A 20,327-nucleotide genomic window follows, 5' to 3' on the forward strand; every position below is an offset into this window, starting at 1 on the left:
ATTAATCTAACCCTCATCCTCTCCACCCCCAGCTCTGACCCAGCCAGAGCACAAAGCCATTGCCCCGCAACCTCAGCAGCTGGCCAGGAGACCCATTCACGGTGACCCCAAACCACAGCGGGGAAGTGGCAGCCCGGGGCCTGTCGCTGCTGTGACGTCTTCCCCAGCTAGGTTCCAGCACACGGCTCTCAGCTCACCTGCACCAGCACAGCGAAGGCAGCCAGTACTCACACACTCACACACACACACACACTCACGAGGGCAGCCGTATCTCTCTCTCACACACACACATACACTTTTGAGCACTGGCTCCCACAGCCAGAAGCAACAGATGAGTAAGTGTGAGAGTCCCAGGCCCAGGAGTCCCTCAAGCCCACACAGCTCCTGGCTCCTTTAGTGAAACGTTCCACAATGCTTCCTTCTGTTCCTACAAAACAACTCGGCCTTCCTGAGCTGGATAACCCTCGTGCAAATTGGAACCAGCCAGCTCCATTCTCTATCCCATGGATGTGCCTGCAGAGCCAACCTGAAAGTGCGTGCGTGTGGTGTGGGGTGGGGTGGTGTGTACACGCGTGTGTGTGTGTGAGACCTCCCGCCGCCCCATGGCTTACTCATTCAAACCACTTGCTGGTCCAGTCAATCACCCCGGGGGGGAGGGGGGACAACAAAGCCACGACTGTTCGGCGCCAACCCATCAGCTGAATCCAAGAGGGCCAATTAGCTGCTCAGCGAAGATGTGTCAACAGTCGGAATAGTCACACACGGGATCTGAGGGCCACATCTCAGGACCTGGCACCTGCCAGAGGGCAGAGGGGACCCACAGGCTTGGACCTCAAACACCCAGGGAGGGGATTAGCAGGAGATGGGCGTGGTCAGTAACTGACCTGCGTGCCCTCTCAGCCTCAGCCCCAGCAGCTGTGGGTAAACTGAGGCAGCCTGTCCGTGCCAGAACTCAGAGGGACCTTGAGACTATTATGCCCAGGGAGAGATAAGCCAGACACCCTGTAGGGTCCCACTGAACACAAAAGATCTAGAACTGTTAAAACCCACAGAGATGGAAAAATGGTGGTTGCCGTGGGTGAGGGGGAGTGAAAATGGGGGAGTTAGGGGTTTTTATTCTGGAGGAAGAAATAGTTCTCGGGGCCTGGGACAACATCCCGGCACCCTCCATCCAATGCCAGTGTACCTGGGCTCACGTCCCAGTTCTGTTCCTTCTTCCAACTTCCTGCCCTTGTGGGCGCCCCCCCAGAATCAGCAGGTAATGATGGCTCAAGAAGCGCCAGGAGCTTCCGCTGGGTCTCCCACGCAGGTGCAGGGTCCCAAGGTTTTGGGCCGTCCTCAACTGCCTTCCCTAGGCCACAAGCAGGGAGCTGGATGCTGGAGAAGCGGGGCCTCCAGGATTAGAACCAGCACCCATATGGGATCCGGGCATGTTCAGGCAAGGACTTGAGCTGCTAGGCTACCACTTCAGGCCCAAACACATCTTTTAAAAGATGGGATAGAGGTCACAGAGGGCACAGGTGGGTACCCTCCAAAACTTGCACTGTGACTGTGCCTCCACACCCCACCCTGAGCCTGGCCTGCCCCCTCCGGAGGCTTCCCTGATCTCATTCCCTTCTGAACACACAGTCTCCTACTCTTGTCCATCATTCTGTCAGCTCCTAAACAGTACAGTTCAGTGAGAGCCCGCCCACTCCTCACCCACGTCCCTCGTGGGCAGCCCTCATGGCCAGCAGGGTGACTTCCACCCCCTCCCCACACCCTGATTTCCCACATTGTTCCTTTTTCAGGCCAGCCAGCTCTGCAGCCATCCACCGAACATCAGTAAACAGCCCCGAGAGAGACAGATGGCCAAGCCAGCGGCGCAGGATCCCCCTGACAGCCGCACGTCGGAGCAGGCCACGGAGCTTAAAGGCTCCTGGGGCTCAATCAACTAGCAATGTGTTGGCTTAGTGCTTTGTTTGTTTTAAGATATATTTAATTGAAAGGCAGAAATCCAGTAAGAAGGGAAGGCAGAGATCTTTCATCCACTGGTTTACTCCCCAAATAGCCACACCAGCCAGTCCTGGCCTGAGCCAGCAACCAGGTCTCCCATGGGAGTGCAGGGGCCATACTCCACTGCTTTCTCAGGCACCATCAGCAGGGAAGTGGATGGGAAGTGGAACAGCTGGGACTTGAACTGGCATCTATATGGGATGCTGGCATTGCGGGCAGCAGTCTTAACAGCTATGCCACATAGCTGTTACAGGAATTTGAAAACGCAACAGGACCCAAACCCACAGATGGTGTAACAGCAGGAGTGGACGCTAATGAAACCCACAGACTCTGGGGGATGATGCTGCGTCACTGCGGGTTCATCCACAGCAATAAACACACGCCGGGGCTTGGGGTGCTGCGGGAATCTCTGCTTCTTCAATTCCAGTTCTGTTGTGAACCTGAAAGTGTTCTAAAACACTATCGTGGGGGCAGCACTGTGCTCCAGTGGGTTGAGCAGTGCCAGCATTGCTGGTATATGAGGGCCGGTTTAAGTCCCATCCGCTCCACCTCCAATCCAGCTCCCGGCTTAAGGCACCCGGGAAAAGCAGTGAAAGATGGCTCCAAGCACCCAGGCCTCTGCACCCGCGTGGGAAACTTGGATATAGAGTTCCTGGCTTCAGCCTGGCTCAGCCCTTGCTCTTCTGGTCATTTGAGCAGGCAAAAAGATGTCTCTCTGTTAACCATGACTTTCAAATAAATAAGCAGATTTTAAAAAGCTTATTTGGGCCCCGACGCCGTGGCCTAGCGGCTAAAGTTCTTGCCTTGAACACACAGGGATCCAATAGGAGTGCTGGTTCTAATCCCAGCAGCTCCGTTTCCCATCCAGCTCCCTGCTTCTAGTCTGGGAAAGCAGTCGAGGACGGCCCAAAGCCTTGGGACCCTGCACCCACATAGGAGACCCAGAAGAGCTCCAGACTCCTGGCTTTGGATCGGCGCAGCACTGGCCACTGCAGTCACTTGTGGAGTGAATCCTCAGACAGAAGATCTTTCTCTCTATCTCTCCTCCTCTCTATATATATCTGTTTTTGCAATAAAAATAAATAAATCTTTAAAAAAAAGTTCTAAAAAAAAGTCGGGGCAGGCATTTCGCCTAGCAGCTAAAATGCCACCTGGAATGCCAGCCTTCCCTAGCAAAGTCCAGGTGTGAGTTTCCAGCTGTATTCCCAACTCCAACCTTCCTGCTATTGTTCACCCGGGGAGGCAACATGTGATGGATGAGGTACTTAGATCCACGTGGGAGACCTGGATGAAATTCTTGGCTTCCAGCACTGGCCTGGCCCAGCTCTGGCTTCTGAGGAACTCTCTCAGTATGTCTCTGCTTCCTAAAGTTAAAAAACAAAAACAAAAATCTAAATTCGGGGGAAAAAACAAAAAACAGGGCCCAGGAAAGTCCTCAGCGTGTGTCCAGGTTGTATAATGAACCCCTGAGGATCGGCCACAAGGCACTGCAGGCACCAGGCACTCTTCACTCCACACTCCTGTCTCCACCTGCTCTGACGCATGCCTGGGGTCTGAGGATGGGATGGGTCACTTGACCATATGTCCAGGCCCTGCTGGAATGGCTGGGCCCAACTTTTAGGACACTCAGAATTCGCCAGCCTGAGCCTAGTGGCCAAAGTCCTCACCTTGAACACGCCGTAATCCCACAAGGCCGCCAGTTCTAATCCCAGCGGCCCTGCTTCCCATCCAGCCCCCTACTTGTGGCCTGGGAAAGCAGTCGACGAGGACGGCCCAAAGCCTTGGGACTCTGCACCCATCCATGTGGGAGACCTGGAAGAAGTTCCTGGCTCCTGGTTTTGGATCAGCTCTGCTCTGGTTATTGCAGTCACTTGGGGAGTGAATCATTGGACGAAAGATCTTCCTCTCTGTATATCTGACTTTGCAATACAATAAATAAATAAATAAATCTTTTAAAAAAATTTGCCAGCCAGTCAGCAAACAAGCTACACTCCTTGCAGCCTGCAGGTCTACATGCAAACCCCTCATTTTCTCCTTCATTAATTACCATCTCCCGCACCCCAGCGCCAAAGGCCAGTTCAAGCCAGCTTGCCCAGCTGACAGCTCTGGCCGGACCAGGCTGGTGCCCAGCGCAGCCGCAGGGCAACCCTCCAGACCCTGAAGTGCCTGCAGAACAGGCTTCTGAATCCTAAAACCTTCCGCCCCCGACTAGGGACCTGGGAAACCTACAGCTGGCTGCTCCCCATCCCCCAAGCCCTACCCAGCCCGGCCAGGGGCTTAGGAACAAGCAGCCAGGCTAGGCAAGCAGATCCCAGCCCCATGACGAGGACCAACCCCAGCTATCAACAGCAGTGACATGAGCACCTGGAAGTCCTTAAACCAGTCAGGACTGAGGGCCAGGAGCCAACACTGAGGCTCGTCAGTTTCAACAGGATTCTGACCAATGAGATGCATGCAACTCCATCAGGAAAAGCAGGAGGGAAAAAAAAAAAAACAATCAGCGAAGCAGAAAATAGGACTGGTCAACAGGGAGAGGACTCCACGAGACTGGCATGGCCTCACACCAACCCTGGAGCCACACACGCTCTCTCTATCCCAGCCACGGGTCTAATCTCACGGCCATCCATCACAGCCTGTGGAAAGCCTAGGACTGCAATGCTGGGACAGGGGAGCGGTTCAGACACATGGAGGAGCCTAACGTGGGTGACACAAACCATGGGGCAAGTCTTCCAGCCCAGCCAGCAAGCTCAGAGATGGGTGTGGCTCGGCTCCAGCCTGGAGAGAATTTTCTCATTGATTTCTTTTTTGACGGCCCACTGAGTCACGGCTGCCTGTCACCTCACTTCCTCCCCAGCGCCTACCTGCACCTGCTCCAACTTGCCAGCCAGCGAACCTGGCACTTGCGCAGCCTGGGAACAACTGGCAGCAGCAGCAAACATGTGGGGCCCATCAAACAGTCACACAACCCCCCCCAGGACAGGCACAGCGGCTGGGGGGGGGGGGGCGGAGGGGGGAGGTGCCCGAGTTGCATGTGGGTGCATCAGTCGTGGCTGAAGGCAGCCCATCAGGGCAGTAGAGACCCACCAACCTCAGCTTTGTACCGTCGTCCCCTCCACACCTCCATGTGGCAAGATCACAGAACAAGGAGGCGTCAGCCCCTCACCTAACCCCTGGAGTGTGTGTGTGTGTGTGTGTGTGTGTCTCATCGGTGTCCCAACAACTCACTGGTTGGTATAGCACGCCTGATCTAACCCCCTTCTGGAACACCGGGGACTTCCCATTCGGCAAAACAGTAAAAGCGGGGCTCTGGAGGTAGCTCGGACACAGGGTCAGTGAGAAACCACAGGAAGTCATCTGCCCCCTGCCTTTCCCTTGCCACTCCTCCTCGTGTGTGCCCCTGACCCCACCACCCACCATCCCGTTCACAGGTTGGGGCACCAAGCACACTCCTCCCCTCCTCCTCCACCACCGGGGCAAGTGTGCCCAGTCCAGGTGATGCGGTGCAAGGTCACTCACCTGGGTCTCCATGGAAAGTGCTATCTCCATCGCTGGGCCAAATCTGGCCGGTCTTGCGGACGCCCACGATGGTGGCCTCGGCCACCACCACCTGGCACTGCCGGTGCCGCTTCTGGCACTGCGGCGTGGGCGGGCTGCTGCTGTCAAAGGACTGCTGTGAGTTCTGCGAGGGTGAGCGGCTCTTGTCCCGGAACGGGCGGTAGGTGGTGGGGCTCGGGGACACGCGGCTGGACTGGCCGGAGGAGAAGTCCTCCTCGCTGGACGTGAGGTTTTCATTGGAGCTGCAGTCGGGCGTGTAGCCGCCGCCACTGTCCTCGAAGCTCCGTGGGGAGTAGGACCTCCGCGGCCAGGTGAGGCGCTTCTCCTGTTCCGACGTGCTCTGGCTCCGCAGCAGCAGCGGCGGTGGCTGCTGCCCCTTGCCCTCGCTGCCCTCCACCATCATGCCCCCGACGTAGATGCTCTGGTACGGCTGGTACTCCAGGGGTGGCCACGGGGGCCTAACGCCGCCGCCGCCGTTGGCTTGGATCAGGTTGTCCTTCAGAAAGCGGGGGTTTAACTCGGCATCCTCGTAGTCCCCGTCCAGTCCGCAGCTGCTCTCGGAGGCGCGTCCCCGGTAGGAAGGTTTGAGCGCGTCCCCCACACCCTGACCCTGGCCCTGACCCTGACCGGCACCCTGCTGGGCCTTCTTGCGCTCCATCTGCATGGCCTGACTGCCCAGCGAACTGATCCGGTCCGAGACCTCCTTGTCGTTGACTTTCACCAGGCCGCGCTCGTGGTGAAATTCGACGTTCACATAGAAGGGTTTCTCATTCTCTGCCTTGCGGATCCTCTCGAAGTTGGACCGGAGCGCCGCCACGCTGGTGGGGGGCCCACGCTCTTCCCGGTCGGCGGTGCTGCTGCTGGTGGTGGCGGTGGTCGCAGTGGCCGCCCCGGCTCTGCGCGGCGCCGCCGCGGGCCTGGCTTTGCATCCACCGCCGGGGGAGCCCTCTCCGTCGGGCCGAGCCTCGGGCTCCTCGGTGGCGGAGGCAGCGGTGGTCACGACCGGCGCGGGGTCAGCGCCATCGGCTGCTGGAGGGGGCCGTGGCGCGGGGACGCGAGGCTCGGTGGCAGCGCCGTCGGGGGGTTGCGTGGCGCGCCGGAAACCCCAGCGCTGGCGGTCGTAGCTTTTCTTCTCTTTGGCCAGCAGCGTCTGCAGGTAGATCATCCGGAAGCGTTCCTGGTTGACCTCCTGCTCCAGGCGCCGGATAGAGGCCTTGCAGCGCTCCAACTCCTGCTCGATGTCGCCCACCGAGCGCAGCTCCATGCGCGGGGGCTCCGAGTCCGGGAACTGCGCCTTCCAAGCCTCGGCGAAGCCCACCGGGTCCACCATGGCGCTTCACCTGGCGCCTCGGCGAACGGGCACGAGCCAAAGCGCTGGGGGTGCCGGAGGTGCCGGGGGGAGGTGGGTGCTGGGGGTGTCAGGTGGGTTCTCGCTTCAGCCGCGCCGTGGCCACCTTGGCAGGCCCGGCCCGGGGCGCCCTGAGGCCCCCATGGCCCCGCGCAGCAGCAGCAGCAGCAGCGGCGGCGAAGGCGCCGGCGAACAATGCCCGCCCCTTCCCGGGCGGCAGGTGAGGCGGCCGGCTCGGTTTCCTTCACCCCAACACACACACACACACCCCCCACACACACACACACACGGACACACGCCGCGGGGGAGGGGGCGGGGCGCGCGCGTGAGAGGAAGAGGAGCTGAGGGGGAAGGGCGCGGGGCTGCGCGCGCCGCTATTGTGTGCGGGGCTCCGCGGCGCGGGGCGGCCGTGCGCCCTGGGCTCGGCCCGGCTGGCCGCTTAGCCCAGGGGCGCACGGACGGCCCTGCGCGCTCCGCGGCCCCTCGCTCCCCGCGCCGCCCCGCAGCCCAGCCCGCCCGGCCCCGCCGCGCTCCGCCCGGCCCCGCCGCTCCGCTCCGCACTCGGCGCCCGGCCCCGCACTCGGCTGCGCCGCAGGAAGGGGAGGACCCGGCTGAGGGGGGCGGTGGCCGCGCGGCCGACGGAGCCGGGCGCGCCTCTTAAAGGGGCCGCGCTCTCCACACACACACACACACACACACACACACACACACACACACGCACACACCCACCCCCCACTCTGCGCGCTCTGCTGGACCGGCGACTCCCGAGCCCAAGGTCTCGCGTGGAAAACGGCACTGGGCCTGAGTTCCCTCAAGAATCCCCGCAGACCCCCTACCTCCACCCCCGTGTGGAGAGTTCTCTGGGGACACTCAGAATGCTGGCCCAGGTCACTCAGCGAGGGCAAGGCCCAGGGGAGGAAGGGGGTCCCACCCAGGCCTGCAGCTCCAGGGTTGTACAGGGATGAGGGACGTGACCCTGGCGTGGAGATTCTGAAACCACTACATCCTACGAAGGAATTTCTCAAGCCTGCATCTCGCTGTCCTGAGCCACATCCGCTGGTCACTGGCCTCTCCTGAGCCCCAGAGGCCCCTGCATTTTTCCCCAACAACTTACTTTTTTATTTTAACATTTTTTTTTCTTAACTGGGAAGGTAGCTCCACAAAGAGAAGGATATACAGACAGAAAGGTTCACAAGTTCACTCCCCAAGTCGCAGCAATGGCTGGAGCCGAGCCAATATGAAGCCAGGAGCCAGGAGCTTCTTCTGGGTCTCCCATGCTGTTGCAGGGTCCCAAGGCTTTGGGCCATCCTGGACTGCTTTCCCAGGCCACAAGCAGGGAGCTGGATGGGAAACGGAGCAGCCCATATGGGATCCTGGAGCATGCAAGGCAAGGACTTTAGCCACTAAGCTAAACTGTGCTGGATCCTCCAACAACTTACAGACCATGAACCCTCCAAGAGTCAGGGACGACCAAGTCCACAAAAAAACCTCTTGTTTCCCCACCAACCACCACCACCACCCCCTGCTCCCACCCCGTGTCCCCCAAGAAGAAATCATTCACAGGAGGAATCTTAGAGTCCCCCCCCCCCCAGTGGGGCGGGTGTGTGGGAGGCGCCAGACAGAATTTGGCCACTCCGAAGGCGCAAGAAGGAATCTTGGCTTCCCTGTCCCACACACGGCCCCCCTCCCCACCTCAGTTTCCTGAAATGACAAGGAGAGGACCGCGTGGATGGGGGCAGCTCCCAGGGTTTCTGCCGGCCCCTCCCCGCCCACCTTCCAAGCGCCCCTTCCCCTTCCCAGCCCATGCCCCACATCCACACCCATCCTTCCCCCCAGGGTGAGGGCTCCCCGCCAGAACCCTGTTTCTCTGCTGCGGGACCCCAGCCGACCCTTTGCCCCTCGTTTTGTCCTCCTCTGCCGAATGTCGTGACCACTGTCTCTAATGCACACCCGAGCCGACGGCCCGTGGCCTGTGGGGTTCACTCCAAGGTTGCCTGTTGATCTGGTCCTTTTGGGGCGCAGCTTCCGCCGCCCGGGCGCTGTGCGGCTCCCTGCCGCCCTCTGCTGGCCACTCTGGCGTGCTGCGGCCGATTGTCCACTGGGACCTGTTCGCACCTAACCCACCCCCTTTCATTCCTGGCCTGCAGCAGATTGAGAAGGAGCTACTGCCCTGACTTCAGGATGCGCCACCGATGTGGCAGAGCAAACAAAGCCACTACCCGCAGCACCAACATCCCATATGGACGCCGGTTGGTGTCCCGGCTGCTCCACTTCCCATGCAGCTCCCTGTTTGTAGCCTGAGGAAGCAGCAGCGGACGGCTCAAAGCCTTGGGACCCTACACCAGTACGGGAGACTGGGAAGAAGCTCCTGGCTGCTGGCTTCAGCACCTGGCCCAGCCCTGGCCATTGCAGCCATCTAGGGACTGAACCTTCAGATAGAAGACTCTCCTTCTCTGGAACTCAAATTCAGTTAATGTCAGCTCTCTCCTGCAAATAACCTGCTCAGGTCACCTGGCAAGTGGGCCAGGCCAGATGAGAGCCCAGGCCGCTCTCTGTTCCCTGACCCCACCTCAGACATTTTTTTTACACAAGCTCACTCAGAAATCCTGATGCCGTCGGGCTAGGTTTGCAGGCTCTGTTCTCGGTACAGCAGCCGCCTTACTGTCGGACACAAGGACACATCCTGATAGTGACTTTCTCCCCTCCCCCAAAGAATGGTCTCTGCTGGCCCCCAAGGTCACCGCTTCCATCTTCCCACTACAAGGCTCTGGGCCTCCCTGGGAGAGCCCTCTTATCTTCCTTCCGTCCTTAGGGAGATGGAGAGAGGCAGCAGAACTCGAGGTCCAGAAACAATGTCTCGCTCTGTGCGCTGTCATGTGGCTGTGGCCAACCTCTGCAGACACCTGGACCTAGGTCCCAGTGCCCATGCACGCAGCAGGTACTCACCTGGTGCTGGCAGAATGCAGATCCGGATGTGTTACGTGGTCTAGTGGGGCACACAGCCCAGGGAGGGGGCTGCGAGAAAGAAAGAGACAGGGGGACAGTGGCACTTTTCATTTTTAAAAGATGTTTATTCTTTATTAGAAAGGCAGATCAGATTTACTGAGGGAAGGAGAGACAGAAAGAAAGATCTTCCATCTGCTAGTTCACCCCCCCAATTGGCTGCAACAGCCAGAACTGGGCCCTCTGAAGCCAGGAGCCAGGAGCTTCTTCCAGGTCCCCCACTGGGTGGAGGGTCCCAAGGCATTAGGTCATCCTCCACTGCTTTCCCGGGCCACAGGTAGGGAGCTGGAAGGGAAGTGGAGCTACCGGGATTAGAACCAGTGGCCATATGAGTTGCTCACATCGCAAGCAGAGCCATCCCATGGAACCAGCCCCAAGACTTTGTGTGTGTGTGTGTGTGTGTGTGTGTGTGTGTGTTTCTAATGTATTTTTGCTGTACTAATCATCACTTAGTAGGTCTTAATCAGTTAAAAATCAAACTTAAAGTAGTCATACTGGACAGCACAGTCAAGGGCCATTTATTTGATTTTTCTGGGTAGAAAAGTGGGGGGAGGGTGAGGGTAGGAGTGGGAGGTGGGGGCCAGGTGAGCAGTCAGGGGGTGCTGGTGACCCAGACAAAGGGAGTAGCTAAAGTCCTGGGATTGTTTCAAAAGCAGAGTTGGTGGGATTTGCAGATGCATTTTGAGTGGGGGAACACGCGAGAGCCAGCCATGTGTTTGCCACAGGACCAGCAGGGTTGCCCCTGTGAGGCTACAGATGAGCACCACTCATCAACATGGAGAAGTTGATCAGACAGGACTGAGCCTGCAGCACCCAGAAGCAAGGAATACCACACTGGGAAGTGGGGTGTTGGGGTGGGGCTAACAGTGTGGCACAGTGGATGAAGCTGCTGCTAGCTGTGCTGTGCCTGTTCTTATATCCAAGTGCCTGGTTTGCATTCCCTATTCCTTTGCTGCTTACCGTCCTGCCAATGCATCCTGGGAAGCAGCGACAACAGGTCCTGCTGTGGTGTGCAGGCAAGATCACGCCAGACAAGTCTAGGATTTATTAAGGAGTCTTAATTAACCAAGCTTGGTGATAACAGGGCCCACTAGAAATAGCAATCTAGTCTGAATGGAAACCGCAAGAGGAACAAATGGTCATTACCCTGAAGACCATCCATTATACTGCAGACCTATGTCCCAGCTTTCCCAGCAATGTAAGTTATCCTAAGAGACACACAGAGAACAAGCTGGACACACTTACAAAGCTATAGGCATCCACCTTTCCCTGGCTTCTCCGCCCACATTCCACTACTGCCAAGCCTCACCTCTCCTGGAACTCTTGAAAGAACACACATTAGGGGCCCGGCGGCGTGGCCTAGCGGCTAAAGTCCTCACCTTGAATGTGCCGGGATTCCATATGGGCGCCGGCTCTAATCCCGACAGCTCCACTTCCCATCCAGCTCCCTGCTTGTGGCCTGGGAAAGCAGTCGAGGACGGCCCAAGGATTTGGGACACTGCACCCGTGTGGGAGACCCGGAAGAGGTTCCTGGTTCCCGGCATCGGATCGGTGCGCACCGGCCCGTTGCGGCTCACTTGGGGAGTGAATCATCAGACGGAAGATCTTCCTCTCTGTCTCTCCTCCTCTCTGTATATCTGACTTTGTAATAAAAATAAATCATTTTTTTAAAGATTTATTTTATTTATTTTTATTACAAAGTCAGATATACTGAGAGGAGGAGAGATAGAGAGGAAATGGAGCTGCCGGGATTAGAACCAGCAGCCATATGGGATCAAGGCAAGGACCTTAGCCACTAGGCCACGCTGCCGAGCCCATAAAAATAAATCTTTAAAAAAAAAAAAAAAAAGAAAGAACACACATTAGAAATACAAAGTATCTTAGCATTGCCATCTTCACTGTCCCGCCGGAGCAGTGAACAGAGTGAGGAATGCAGACACACAGGGGCCGTGCTCAGGGGCTACCTGTCCTCAGAGTCCGTCTATGGGAAGCCAGTCAGCAAGCAGGCACTGGGGAGGCCAAGAGTCAGAGTGCCAGAGCAAAGCAAGCACGGGACCAAGAGAGCGAGCCCCTCCTTATCATGGGCCTTTATGGGGGCCTGTGGGGGAGTGGCTACACAGCAATGCAATACCGCCCCCTCGCAGGTTCCAGGTGACAGGTGGGCAGAAAGGAACAGCTAGGTGGAGGGGAGGGGCGTGGCCTGCAAGCCAGTGACCCTGAACTAGCTGCCTACCCCACCACACTCCAAGGTTTGGGAGACCCGGTTGGGCGGTTCTTGGCTGTTGCAGGCATCTGGGGGGTGAACCTGCGGAAGAAAGTTTTCTCTCTCCCTCCTCCTCCCTCTTGTCTTCCGTCTCCAGGTCACACTGCCTTTCACAGAATAAACATGTCTTGAACAAAATGATAGTATTGGCGTGTTGTCAGTGGACAGCTGGCATTTGCAGCCTCAGGGCTGCATGGGAAGCGGCCTAAACCAGATGAGGTGGGAGAGAAGGAGAGGCAGAGAGTCGGAGAAGGGCCTGCTCAGGGAAGTAAGAGGATCCCGCGGCCCTGGCAGGGATGATCCAGGGAGGAGCGCAGAGTCCCTGGGTACCATTTCTTTGTCCTAACACTTTCCTCTTCAGATGTTATTTGGAGCTTTAATTTTTTTTCTTTTTTTTTCTTTTTTTTTTTTTTTGCAGCTTTATGGAGAGGTGCCCGATGTGCAATCAACTGGGTGTATTTTGAAGATGCCAAATGTTGAGTTTTGGCAGTTGCTACACCTTTGCAAGGTAACTGATGTCTCCAGGCTTCCCGTAGGTGTTCTGATTGTTTAACGTGAACGTCAGTGTTAGGAAGGGAAACGCAGAGGCCGATCGTCCATCTGCTGGTTCACTTCCCAAATGGCCTCATGAACCAGAGCTGGGCCTGTCTGAAGCCAGGAGTCAGGAGGTTCTTCTGGGTCTCCCCTGTGGGTGCAGGGTCCCAAGGACTTGAGCCGCTGTTTTTCCAGGCCATAAACAGGGAGCTGGATTGAAAATGCAGCAGCTGGGCCTTGAAGCAGTGCCCATATGGGATGCTGGTGTCAGCTACAGCCGCCACACCACCCACCAGCCCCAAGGGCCCCAGTGACCTAAAGATTTCCTGTCAACTCCATCTCCCAGTCGCCAGAGTTGGATCAGCTCTCACTCAATCCATCAAGTATTAACCCTCAGTGTAAGACTTGTGGTGGTGTTGGGGAAGGGGGTGCTTTAAGCATTTGCCTAAGTATGGGGAGCCCAATCCTGCCCAAGCTGTAACACTCAGTGGTCACCAGGCAGCCCAGGCCTAGAGCCCAGCCTACCCTGGTCCCAAATCCGTGCCCCTGAGCCTTGTGCCAGCAGACAGCATCATCTAACGGTGACGTTAGAAAGACAGTCACGCTTCCTGCCTTTACACCCACCAGAGGCTGACCCCCAAGTCTGGGTCTCTCCTGGCTCCTTCCTTGCCCTGTCTGCACCCCTAGCACCACCCAGTTTGGAGCCTGGAGGCCAAGAGAACTCCATTCAGGTCACGCGTGTTTGTGTGATATGCTCCTCCTGTCATCTGTCAACTGTCAGACCCATGGAGCTGGGGGCAAAGAGTAGAAAAACTGGGGCTGTTGGCACAGCTGGTGCTAAGCCCTGTGTGTTTGGGCCACCCGGACCCAGCCTGCCCCAACCTGTGGCCTTCCCACCCCAGTCCAGAATCTGGGAGCGGGAGTCTCGGCCAGGACAGCCTGACCAGGGGAGAAATGAGCCCTTTCCCTGGAGCCGCCGGCCAAGGGTCGGGATGAGTGAGCGAGGGGGTTATCCTCTTTCCTCCCAAAGCTGGATCCTGGGGGGCTTCCGGCTCCCTCCTCAGCGGCAGCTCCTCCACCCCCAGCCTCCTCCTCCTCCCTCTGCAGAATCTATTATTGATGAGACCTCTGCAGCTGAGCAATGACAGCAGGCTCTCCTAGGCTGCTGCTTCCAGCATTCTGCAGGGAGCAAGATGGGCTCATTTCTGAAGATGTGGACGGTGAGATGGTCTGGGCTGTGGCTTTCAGCAAGCAGGAGCCTGGAGCTCCCCCGCCCCCTTTCAGGCATGGGGTACAGCAAGGAGGGAGAGAGCCCTGGGCATCGTTGGCCTCCCTGACCACCCCTCACTGTGCCGCAGGAGACAGGGGACAGGCCGGCCAACGGCAGCCTCCTGGGACACACTCAGACAGGTGCCACGGAGGCCTGTGGCTGAAAGGTGGGGGAGGCGGCCGGGAAGGTTGTGTGCTGCCTGCAAGGAGGTGATGTGACAGCCACACTTCCCATCTGCTTGTCAGCATCCCTCAGGGGATGGCCTGACATATGGGAGGTGACAATCACGAGGCCACCATGGCAGATGGCAGGAGACCGTAGGAGGCTGGCTGTTTTATCTCAGGGCAGGCAGCGCCTAAAGCCACCGGCTTCTGGGGTGGGTAGGGTTGCACCCAGAACCCACCCAATATCTCTTTTCGCTCCTACTTTGGACTGTGTCACCAGGAGGCTCAGGCCTGTCCCAGCCTGCGCCTGTATGGCCCTGCTAGGCTCTGTGCCCCTCACAGAGCCTCAGTTTAGCCAAGAAATAGGCTGTTGCTAATACCTGTGGGAAAGAGTTAAATAGGATTACACAGAGGACTGGGCTCCAGGGAGAAGCTGATGTGGGCAAAGAAATCAGCAACCACGTGCCCCTCCCCAGGCCTCTGTCCACCTCTGTGTAGCAACCGGCGTTTCCTCACTGCTGTAACCAAACATCCCAGGCCAACTAGCTTTCTAAAGAGAAGAGCTTTATTTAGCTTTACATTTCTGGCCAATCAAGTTTGTGATAGGTAGCCCTGGCAGGGGAGTGGTGGTGGCATCTGGCTTCTTTTTTTAATGTATTTTATTATTATTATTTTGTTGGAAAAGCAGATGTACAGAGAGGAAGAGAAACAGAGAAGATCTCCCATCCATTGATTCACTCTCCAAGCAGCCCCAATGGCTGGAGCAGATCCAAAGCCAGGAGCGAGGAGCTCTTCTGGGTCTCCCACGTGGGTGCAGGGTCCCAAGGCTTTGGGTGGTCTTTCCCAGGCCACAAGCACGGAGCTGGATGGGAAGTGGAGCAGCCAGGACATGAACCTGCACCCAAATGGGATCCCGGTGTGTGCAAAGTGAGGACTTTAGCCACTAGGCTACCCTGCTGGGCCCAGCGTATGGCTCCGATGAGGGTAGTTCATGACTGTACAGGAAGGCTTGTGTATTGAGCCTGAAAGGAGAGAAGCAAGTGTGTGTGTGTGTGTGTGTGTGTGTTCCCATGGGTAAATTAGGCCTCAGTAAGACACCTGGCTCAGGAGAGATGCCTTCCAGGGACATGCCCCCAGGGGCCCGAGGACCTCCTCCAACATGGTACCTAGATCTTCCGTGAGTTTAGCTTTCTTTTCTTTCAGGATGTCTTTGGTCACTCAGGAGCAAATGAGGTTTATCTGTTTGGTGGTCCCTGTCTCACCCCCAAGCTCAGGTGTGAATACATAGATCCCCATAGCTGCTCTCTCATTGGGCCCACGGGGTGGGGAGGCGGCACCTGGGACACGACACTGAGGGACCTGGGAGCAGTCCCTGGCTTGGGTGACCGTGGAGCCTGTGTCTACCACGGCTGCGAGCCTGAGGATGGATTGAGCTCATCCTGTGGGGAGGCTATGAGGGTGGGGAAGCTGGGCATGGTTGGGCTGTGTAAACCACATGGGTTATGCTGGGTCACAAACCTGTGAGTGGCAGGCCAGTAGCACTCACAGCCGATGTGATGTGATGGTTGCCTGTGTCCTTTTTTCAGCCCCATCTGTCACTGGGCTGGCTCCCAAGGAGTGATGGGCTGAAGTGAGTGTCCCCTCTCCCACCCTCCCCATGCTTCTTGCACAAGAACGCATACGAGCTATCAAAAATATCATGGAAGCATGTACGTTGAATAACCTACACATGAATTTCGATTTTTATTTTGCACTGAAATAAAGATTTTTTTTTTTCTTAGAAAAGATATATGATTTACTTGAAAGGCAGAATGTTCCCTTCCATCCACTGATTCCCTCTCCAAGCAGCCAGGGCTAGACCAAGTTAAGAGCCAGGAGCTCCATCGGGGGTGGGGGGCTCCCTTTTACCTGACCCCTCACTTGCTGCCTCTTGGGCACACTGGTAGGCAGCTGGCTTGGAAGTGGAATAGCCAGGACTTGAAGGAAGGTTCTAATATGGGATGTTGGTGCCGCAAGCTGAGGCTTCATCCACTGTGCCACAGACCCTACCCCACCAGCTAGTCTTTGAATTCCATTGGCCACAAACTTTTCCAAGCGCCTTCCCATATAAACAAACGTGAAAGGTGAGCATTTGGCCCAGGAGTTGAGACGTGTGTTGGGTTGCCCACATCCCATACTGGCACGTGCAGGGTTCAATGCCCACCTCCGGCTCCTGGCCCCAGCCTCCTGCTGATGAGGGCTGGCAGCGGGAGGGGGACAGTGGTGATGGCTCAAGTAACCAGGATCTTAACATCCATGTGGGGCAATTGCACAGAATCGCAGCAGCGCCTGGCTTTGGCCTGGCCCAGCCTCAGCCGCTGCAGGCATCTGTGGACTGGTCAGCTGATGGGAGCACTTGCTTGCTCGCACGCTCTCTTTCGTTCTGTTCTTTCAAATAAACAAGATATATATTTTAAAAGATTTATTTTTATTGGAAAGGCAGATATACAAAGAGGAGACACAGAGAGGAAGATCTTCTGTCCGATGGTTCATTCCCCAAGTGGCTACAACATCTGGAGCTGAGCCAATCCAAAGCCAGGAGCCCGGAGCTTCCTCTGGGTCTCCCATGCTGGTGCAGGGTCCCAAGGCTTTGGGCCGTCCTCAACTATTTTCCCAGGCCACAAGCAGGGAGCTAGATGGGAAGCAGGGCTGCAAGGATCAGAATCGGCGTCCATGTGGGATCCTGAAGGAGAGGACTTCAGCCACTAGGCTACCATGCCAGGCCCAAGATATGTTTTTTTTTCTTTTTTTATTATATTTTTGACAATCTTTACATAGTTAATTAGGGTAAAACGTTTCAAGGGCTATAGGAAAGTGGGTAAGACTATTATTTCCATATTGTTTCCTTCATTTTTTAAAAAAGATTTATTCATTTTTATTACAGCCAGATATACAGAGAGGAGGAGAGACAGAGAGGAAGATCTTCCGTCCGATGATTCACTCCCCAAGTGAGCCGCAACGGGCCGATACGCGCCGATCCGAAGCCGGGAACCCGGAACCTCTTCCGGGTCTCCCACGCGGGTGCAGTGTCCCAAGGCATTGGGCCGTCCTCAACTGCTTTCCCAGGCCACAAGCAGGGAGCTGGATGGGAAGTGGAGCTGCCGGGATTAGAACCGGCGCCCATATGGGATCCCGGGGCGTTCAAGGCGAGGACTTTAGCCGCTAGGCCACGCCGCCGGGCCCTGTTTCCTTCATTTTTAAGGAGGATATTAAGGGAGAAGGACCACCCAGTTTCCCACCCACCCCAGGTCCCGGATGTAGGACATGCTCCGAGGTTCTTGCTCAAGTGGTTTTGATAGTTAACCAGTTATGAATCGCTGCCAATCTTGCCACTCCAAGCACGATGAGGTCTTTGAAGAATCCACTGATTGACATACTCCATCATAGAGTCTCCGTTTGCCCCGTATGTCGCTGCTAACATATAGCTGAGATGGTTGATTGACCTGTTCTGTCTTCTGTCTTTTCTTGGTTAGGGTTCTGAGCCCAGCATTTCAATTGGGGAGATCTCCACAGAAACTTTGTCCGAGGTGTTCTCAGACCAGATTCTTGTATGTACTAGCAAGTACAGGGCCCGGCATAGTCCATTGCCCTGTTCAGCTGGTGGTTGCAATCGCTGGGTTGGTTCTGTTTTCAGCCCCAACTTCCACTGGAAACAATGGGTGTTGCAGGGCCCGGCGGCATGGCCTAGCAGCTAAAGTCCTCGCCTTGAAAGCCCCGGGATCCCATATGGGCGCCGGTTCTAATCTCGGCAGCTCCACTTCCCATCCAGCTCCCTGCTTGTGGCCTGGGAAGGCAGTTGAGGACGGCCCAATGCATTGGGACACTGCACCCACGTGGGAGACCCGGAAGAGGTTCCAGGTTCCCGGCTTCGGATCGGCGCGTATCGGCCCGTTGCGGCTCACTTGGGGAGTGAATCATCGGACGGAAGATCTTCCTCTCTGTCTCTCCTCTGTATATATCTGGCTGTAATAAAAAATGAATAAATCTTAAAAAAAAAAAAAAACAATGGGTGTTGCAGTCCAGCCTAGTTCTGTCCAGCACATACTCAGCCCCTCACATAAACCAGTGGGAGCTGCAGCCTAGTCAGAGCGACCCACAATAACCCCCACCAGGCCCCCCCACCCTGGTTTGCCAGTATGTGTAGCAGTAGCCCAGTCTGTTCCACACCCCATTCAGCTCTCGTACATGTCAATGGGTATTAAAACTTAATTCCATCTAACCAGATCCACTATGCAGCCCACACAGATGCTGTTGGGTGTCTGTCTAGCCTCCCCTGCCCGTCCTAGTTTTTGTGCCCTCCCGTGGAAGTGGTAAGCCAAGAGGAAGGAGCCCACTCTTTCCCTCCCAGGCCTGTCCCACTCCCGGATTATGCACTCTCCAGGTAGTTCTGTGGTTTGACTTGACAGAATTAGACCCCAGTGCCAGGTTCTGCTGTGGCTAAGCCCAAACCACCCTCACCCACTTTAATTTTGTTTGCACCAGTAGGAATAATTAGCCCAGCCTGGCTTTTCCCTGATCTAGTCCACATGAGGCTCACAGGTATTGTAGCCCTGCTTAGTCTGGTCTGGCCCCATCCCAACTCACTCTCTCCAGTGGGAGTAGCTGTCCAGCAAGCGAACTGCCCCTTATTCCCCCTGCCAGCTTCGCCCCCTCCCATCCTGGCTGTCACGTGTGCTGGTTGGGTGCTGCGGTCATATCCGGTACAGGCAGCATCACCTTGGCATTCCGTATTGTGCGCTGGTTTTTGTCGCAACTGAACCTGGCTCGACCCACACTGTTCTGGTGCTTGGATTTGCCAGTGGATGACGTGAACTGATTCAGCCTGGTCTGCCCCCCACCCATGCCAAATATATACCAGTGGGTAACTTTCCATGGCCTGTTCTGGGCTGTTTCCTATCATGTTTCTTGCGATTACCTGCCGGGTCTGTGTCCTGCCAGAGGAATTGGCCAGGCTCCTCCATCACAACCTCTCCCAATGCCAGATTTTGTGCATACCAGGGGGTCCATGAGCCAGCTCTACTCAGTTCACCTCCTGTCCTAGCAGGAACAGTGGCTCTTCCTGACTGAGGGCCCAAGATATTTAAAAAAAAAATTTTTATTTTACAAAAAAGAGATTTTTTTTTTTACTGGAAAGGCAAATTTATAGAGAGAACAGAGAGAAAGATCTTTCATCCACTGGTTCACTTCCCAGTTGGCTGCAACGGCCAGAGATGAGCCAATTTGAAGCCAGGAGTCAGGAGATTTCTTCCAGGTCTATGTGGGTACATGGTCCCAAAGCTTTGGGCTGTCCAGGCCACAAGCAGGGAGCTGGATGGGAAATGGAGCAGCTGGGAAATCCTTATGGGATCCTGGTGCTTGCAAGGGAAGGATTAACCAATTCAGCCATTGTGTTGGGTCTAAGAGTATTCTTAAAAAAAAAAGCTAAAAATATGGCTATTAAAAAGATACAAGGGTAATGAACAGAAAGTGATTCCCACATTTTCCCCCTTTGATATCTGGTAATCACTGTGAGATAATGACCTCTCAGGGCACCTGCAGTGGGCTGGGCACCAGCCAGAGCAGCTTCTGGCAGAATGCTCCCACTTAATACACCCACCTGCCCACCGCCTGAGAGGGCGACACTGAGTCCACACAGGTTCTGGACTGGGGGTATGGGATGGGTGGAGGGCAGAGGGATGGGTTGGGGTGCCTGTTGTGGAGGTGCAGGAGGGCAGCCGTGGACAGAGCAGCAGACCAGCCTCTGCGGGCTTCCAAAGTCCTTCTGAGTGGTGCTCATCCCGAAGGGCAAACGGGACAGTGGGAGAGTCATGGGGTGGTACAGGGTGGGGCTGGCCTGGGGGGATGAAGCAGGCCACATTCAAGGCTACGGGAGCAAGTGATCCCGGGAAGCCCCCAGCATGGCCAGGTGAATCCCTCATTTGGGTGAGCCAGGCAGGTGTGATCAGCTTGGGAGGAGGCTCCCTGCACACAGACTGGACCCTGGGGGAATCTCAGATGGGCGTGCCTGAGAGATAGTCTTGTCTGCTGTCTTCCAGAGCAGGGCCGTGGCCGCCCCAAGAACCCAAGAGTCAGAAGTGAAGGGAGAGCGAATGGTGGGGCCTGGAATGGCACAAAGCTCCCAACTGCAGTGACAGGTGGCGTTTCCCTTGTCTGTTG

At 56.3% G+C, this 20,327-nt stretch overlaps 1 protein-coding gene across 1 annotated transcript in view; it reads right to left on the reverse strand.

Annotated features, from left to right (window-relative positions):
- BCR (BCR activator of RhoGEF and GTPase) overlaps positions 1-6,948 on the reverse strand; it is a 119,655-nt gene extending 112,707 nt beyond the window's left edge. Inside the window, exon 1 of the mRNA XM_004592034.2 lies at positions 5,512-6,948. Coding sequence (XP_004592091.2) covers positions 5,512-6,880 — 1,369 coding nt within the window. The 5' untranslated portion in view covers positions 6,881-6,948. The remainder of the gene's footprint in view (positions 1-5,511) is intronic.
- Between the last annotated feature and the right edge of the window lie 13,379 nt (positions 6,949-20,327).

Source organism: Ochotona princeps, chromosome 29 (genome assembly GCF_030435755.1).
Source record: "Ochotona princeps isolate mOchPri1 chromosome 29, mOchPri1.hap1, whole genome shotgun sequence".
NCBI lineage: Eukaryota > Metazoa > Chordata > Mammalia > Lagomorpha > Ochotonidae > Ochotona > Ochotona princeps.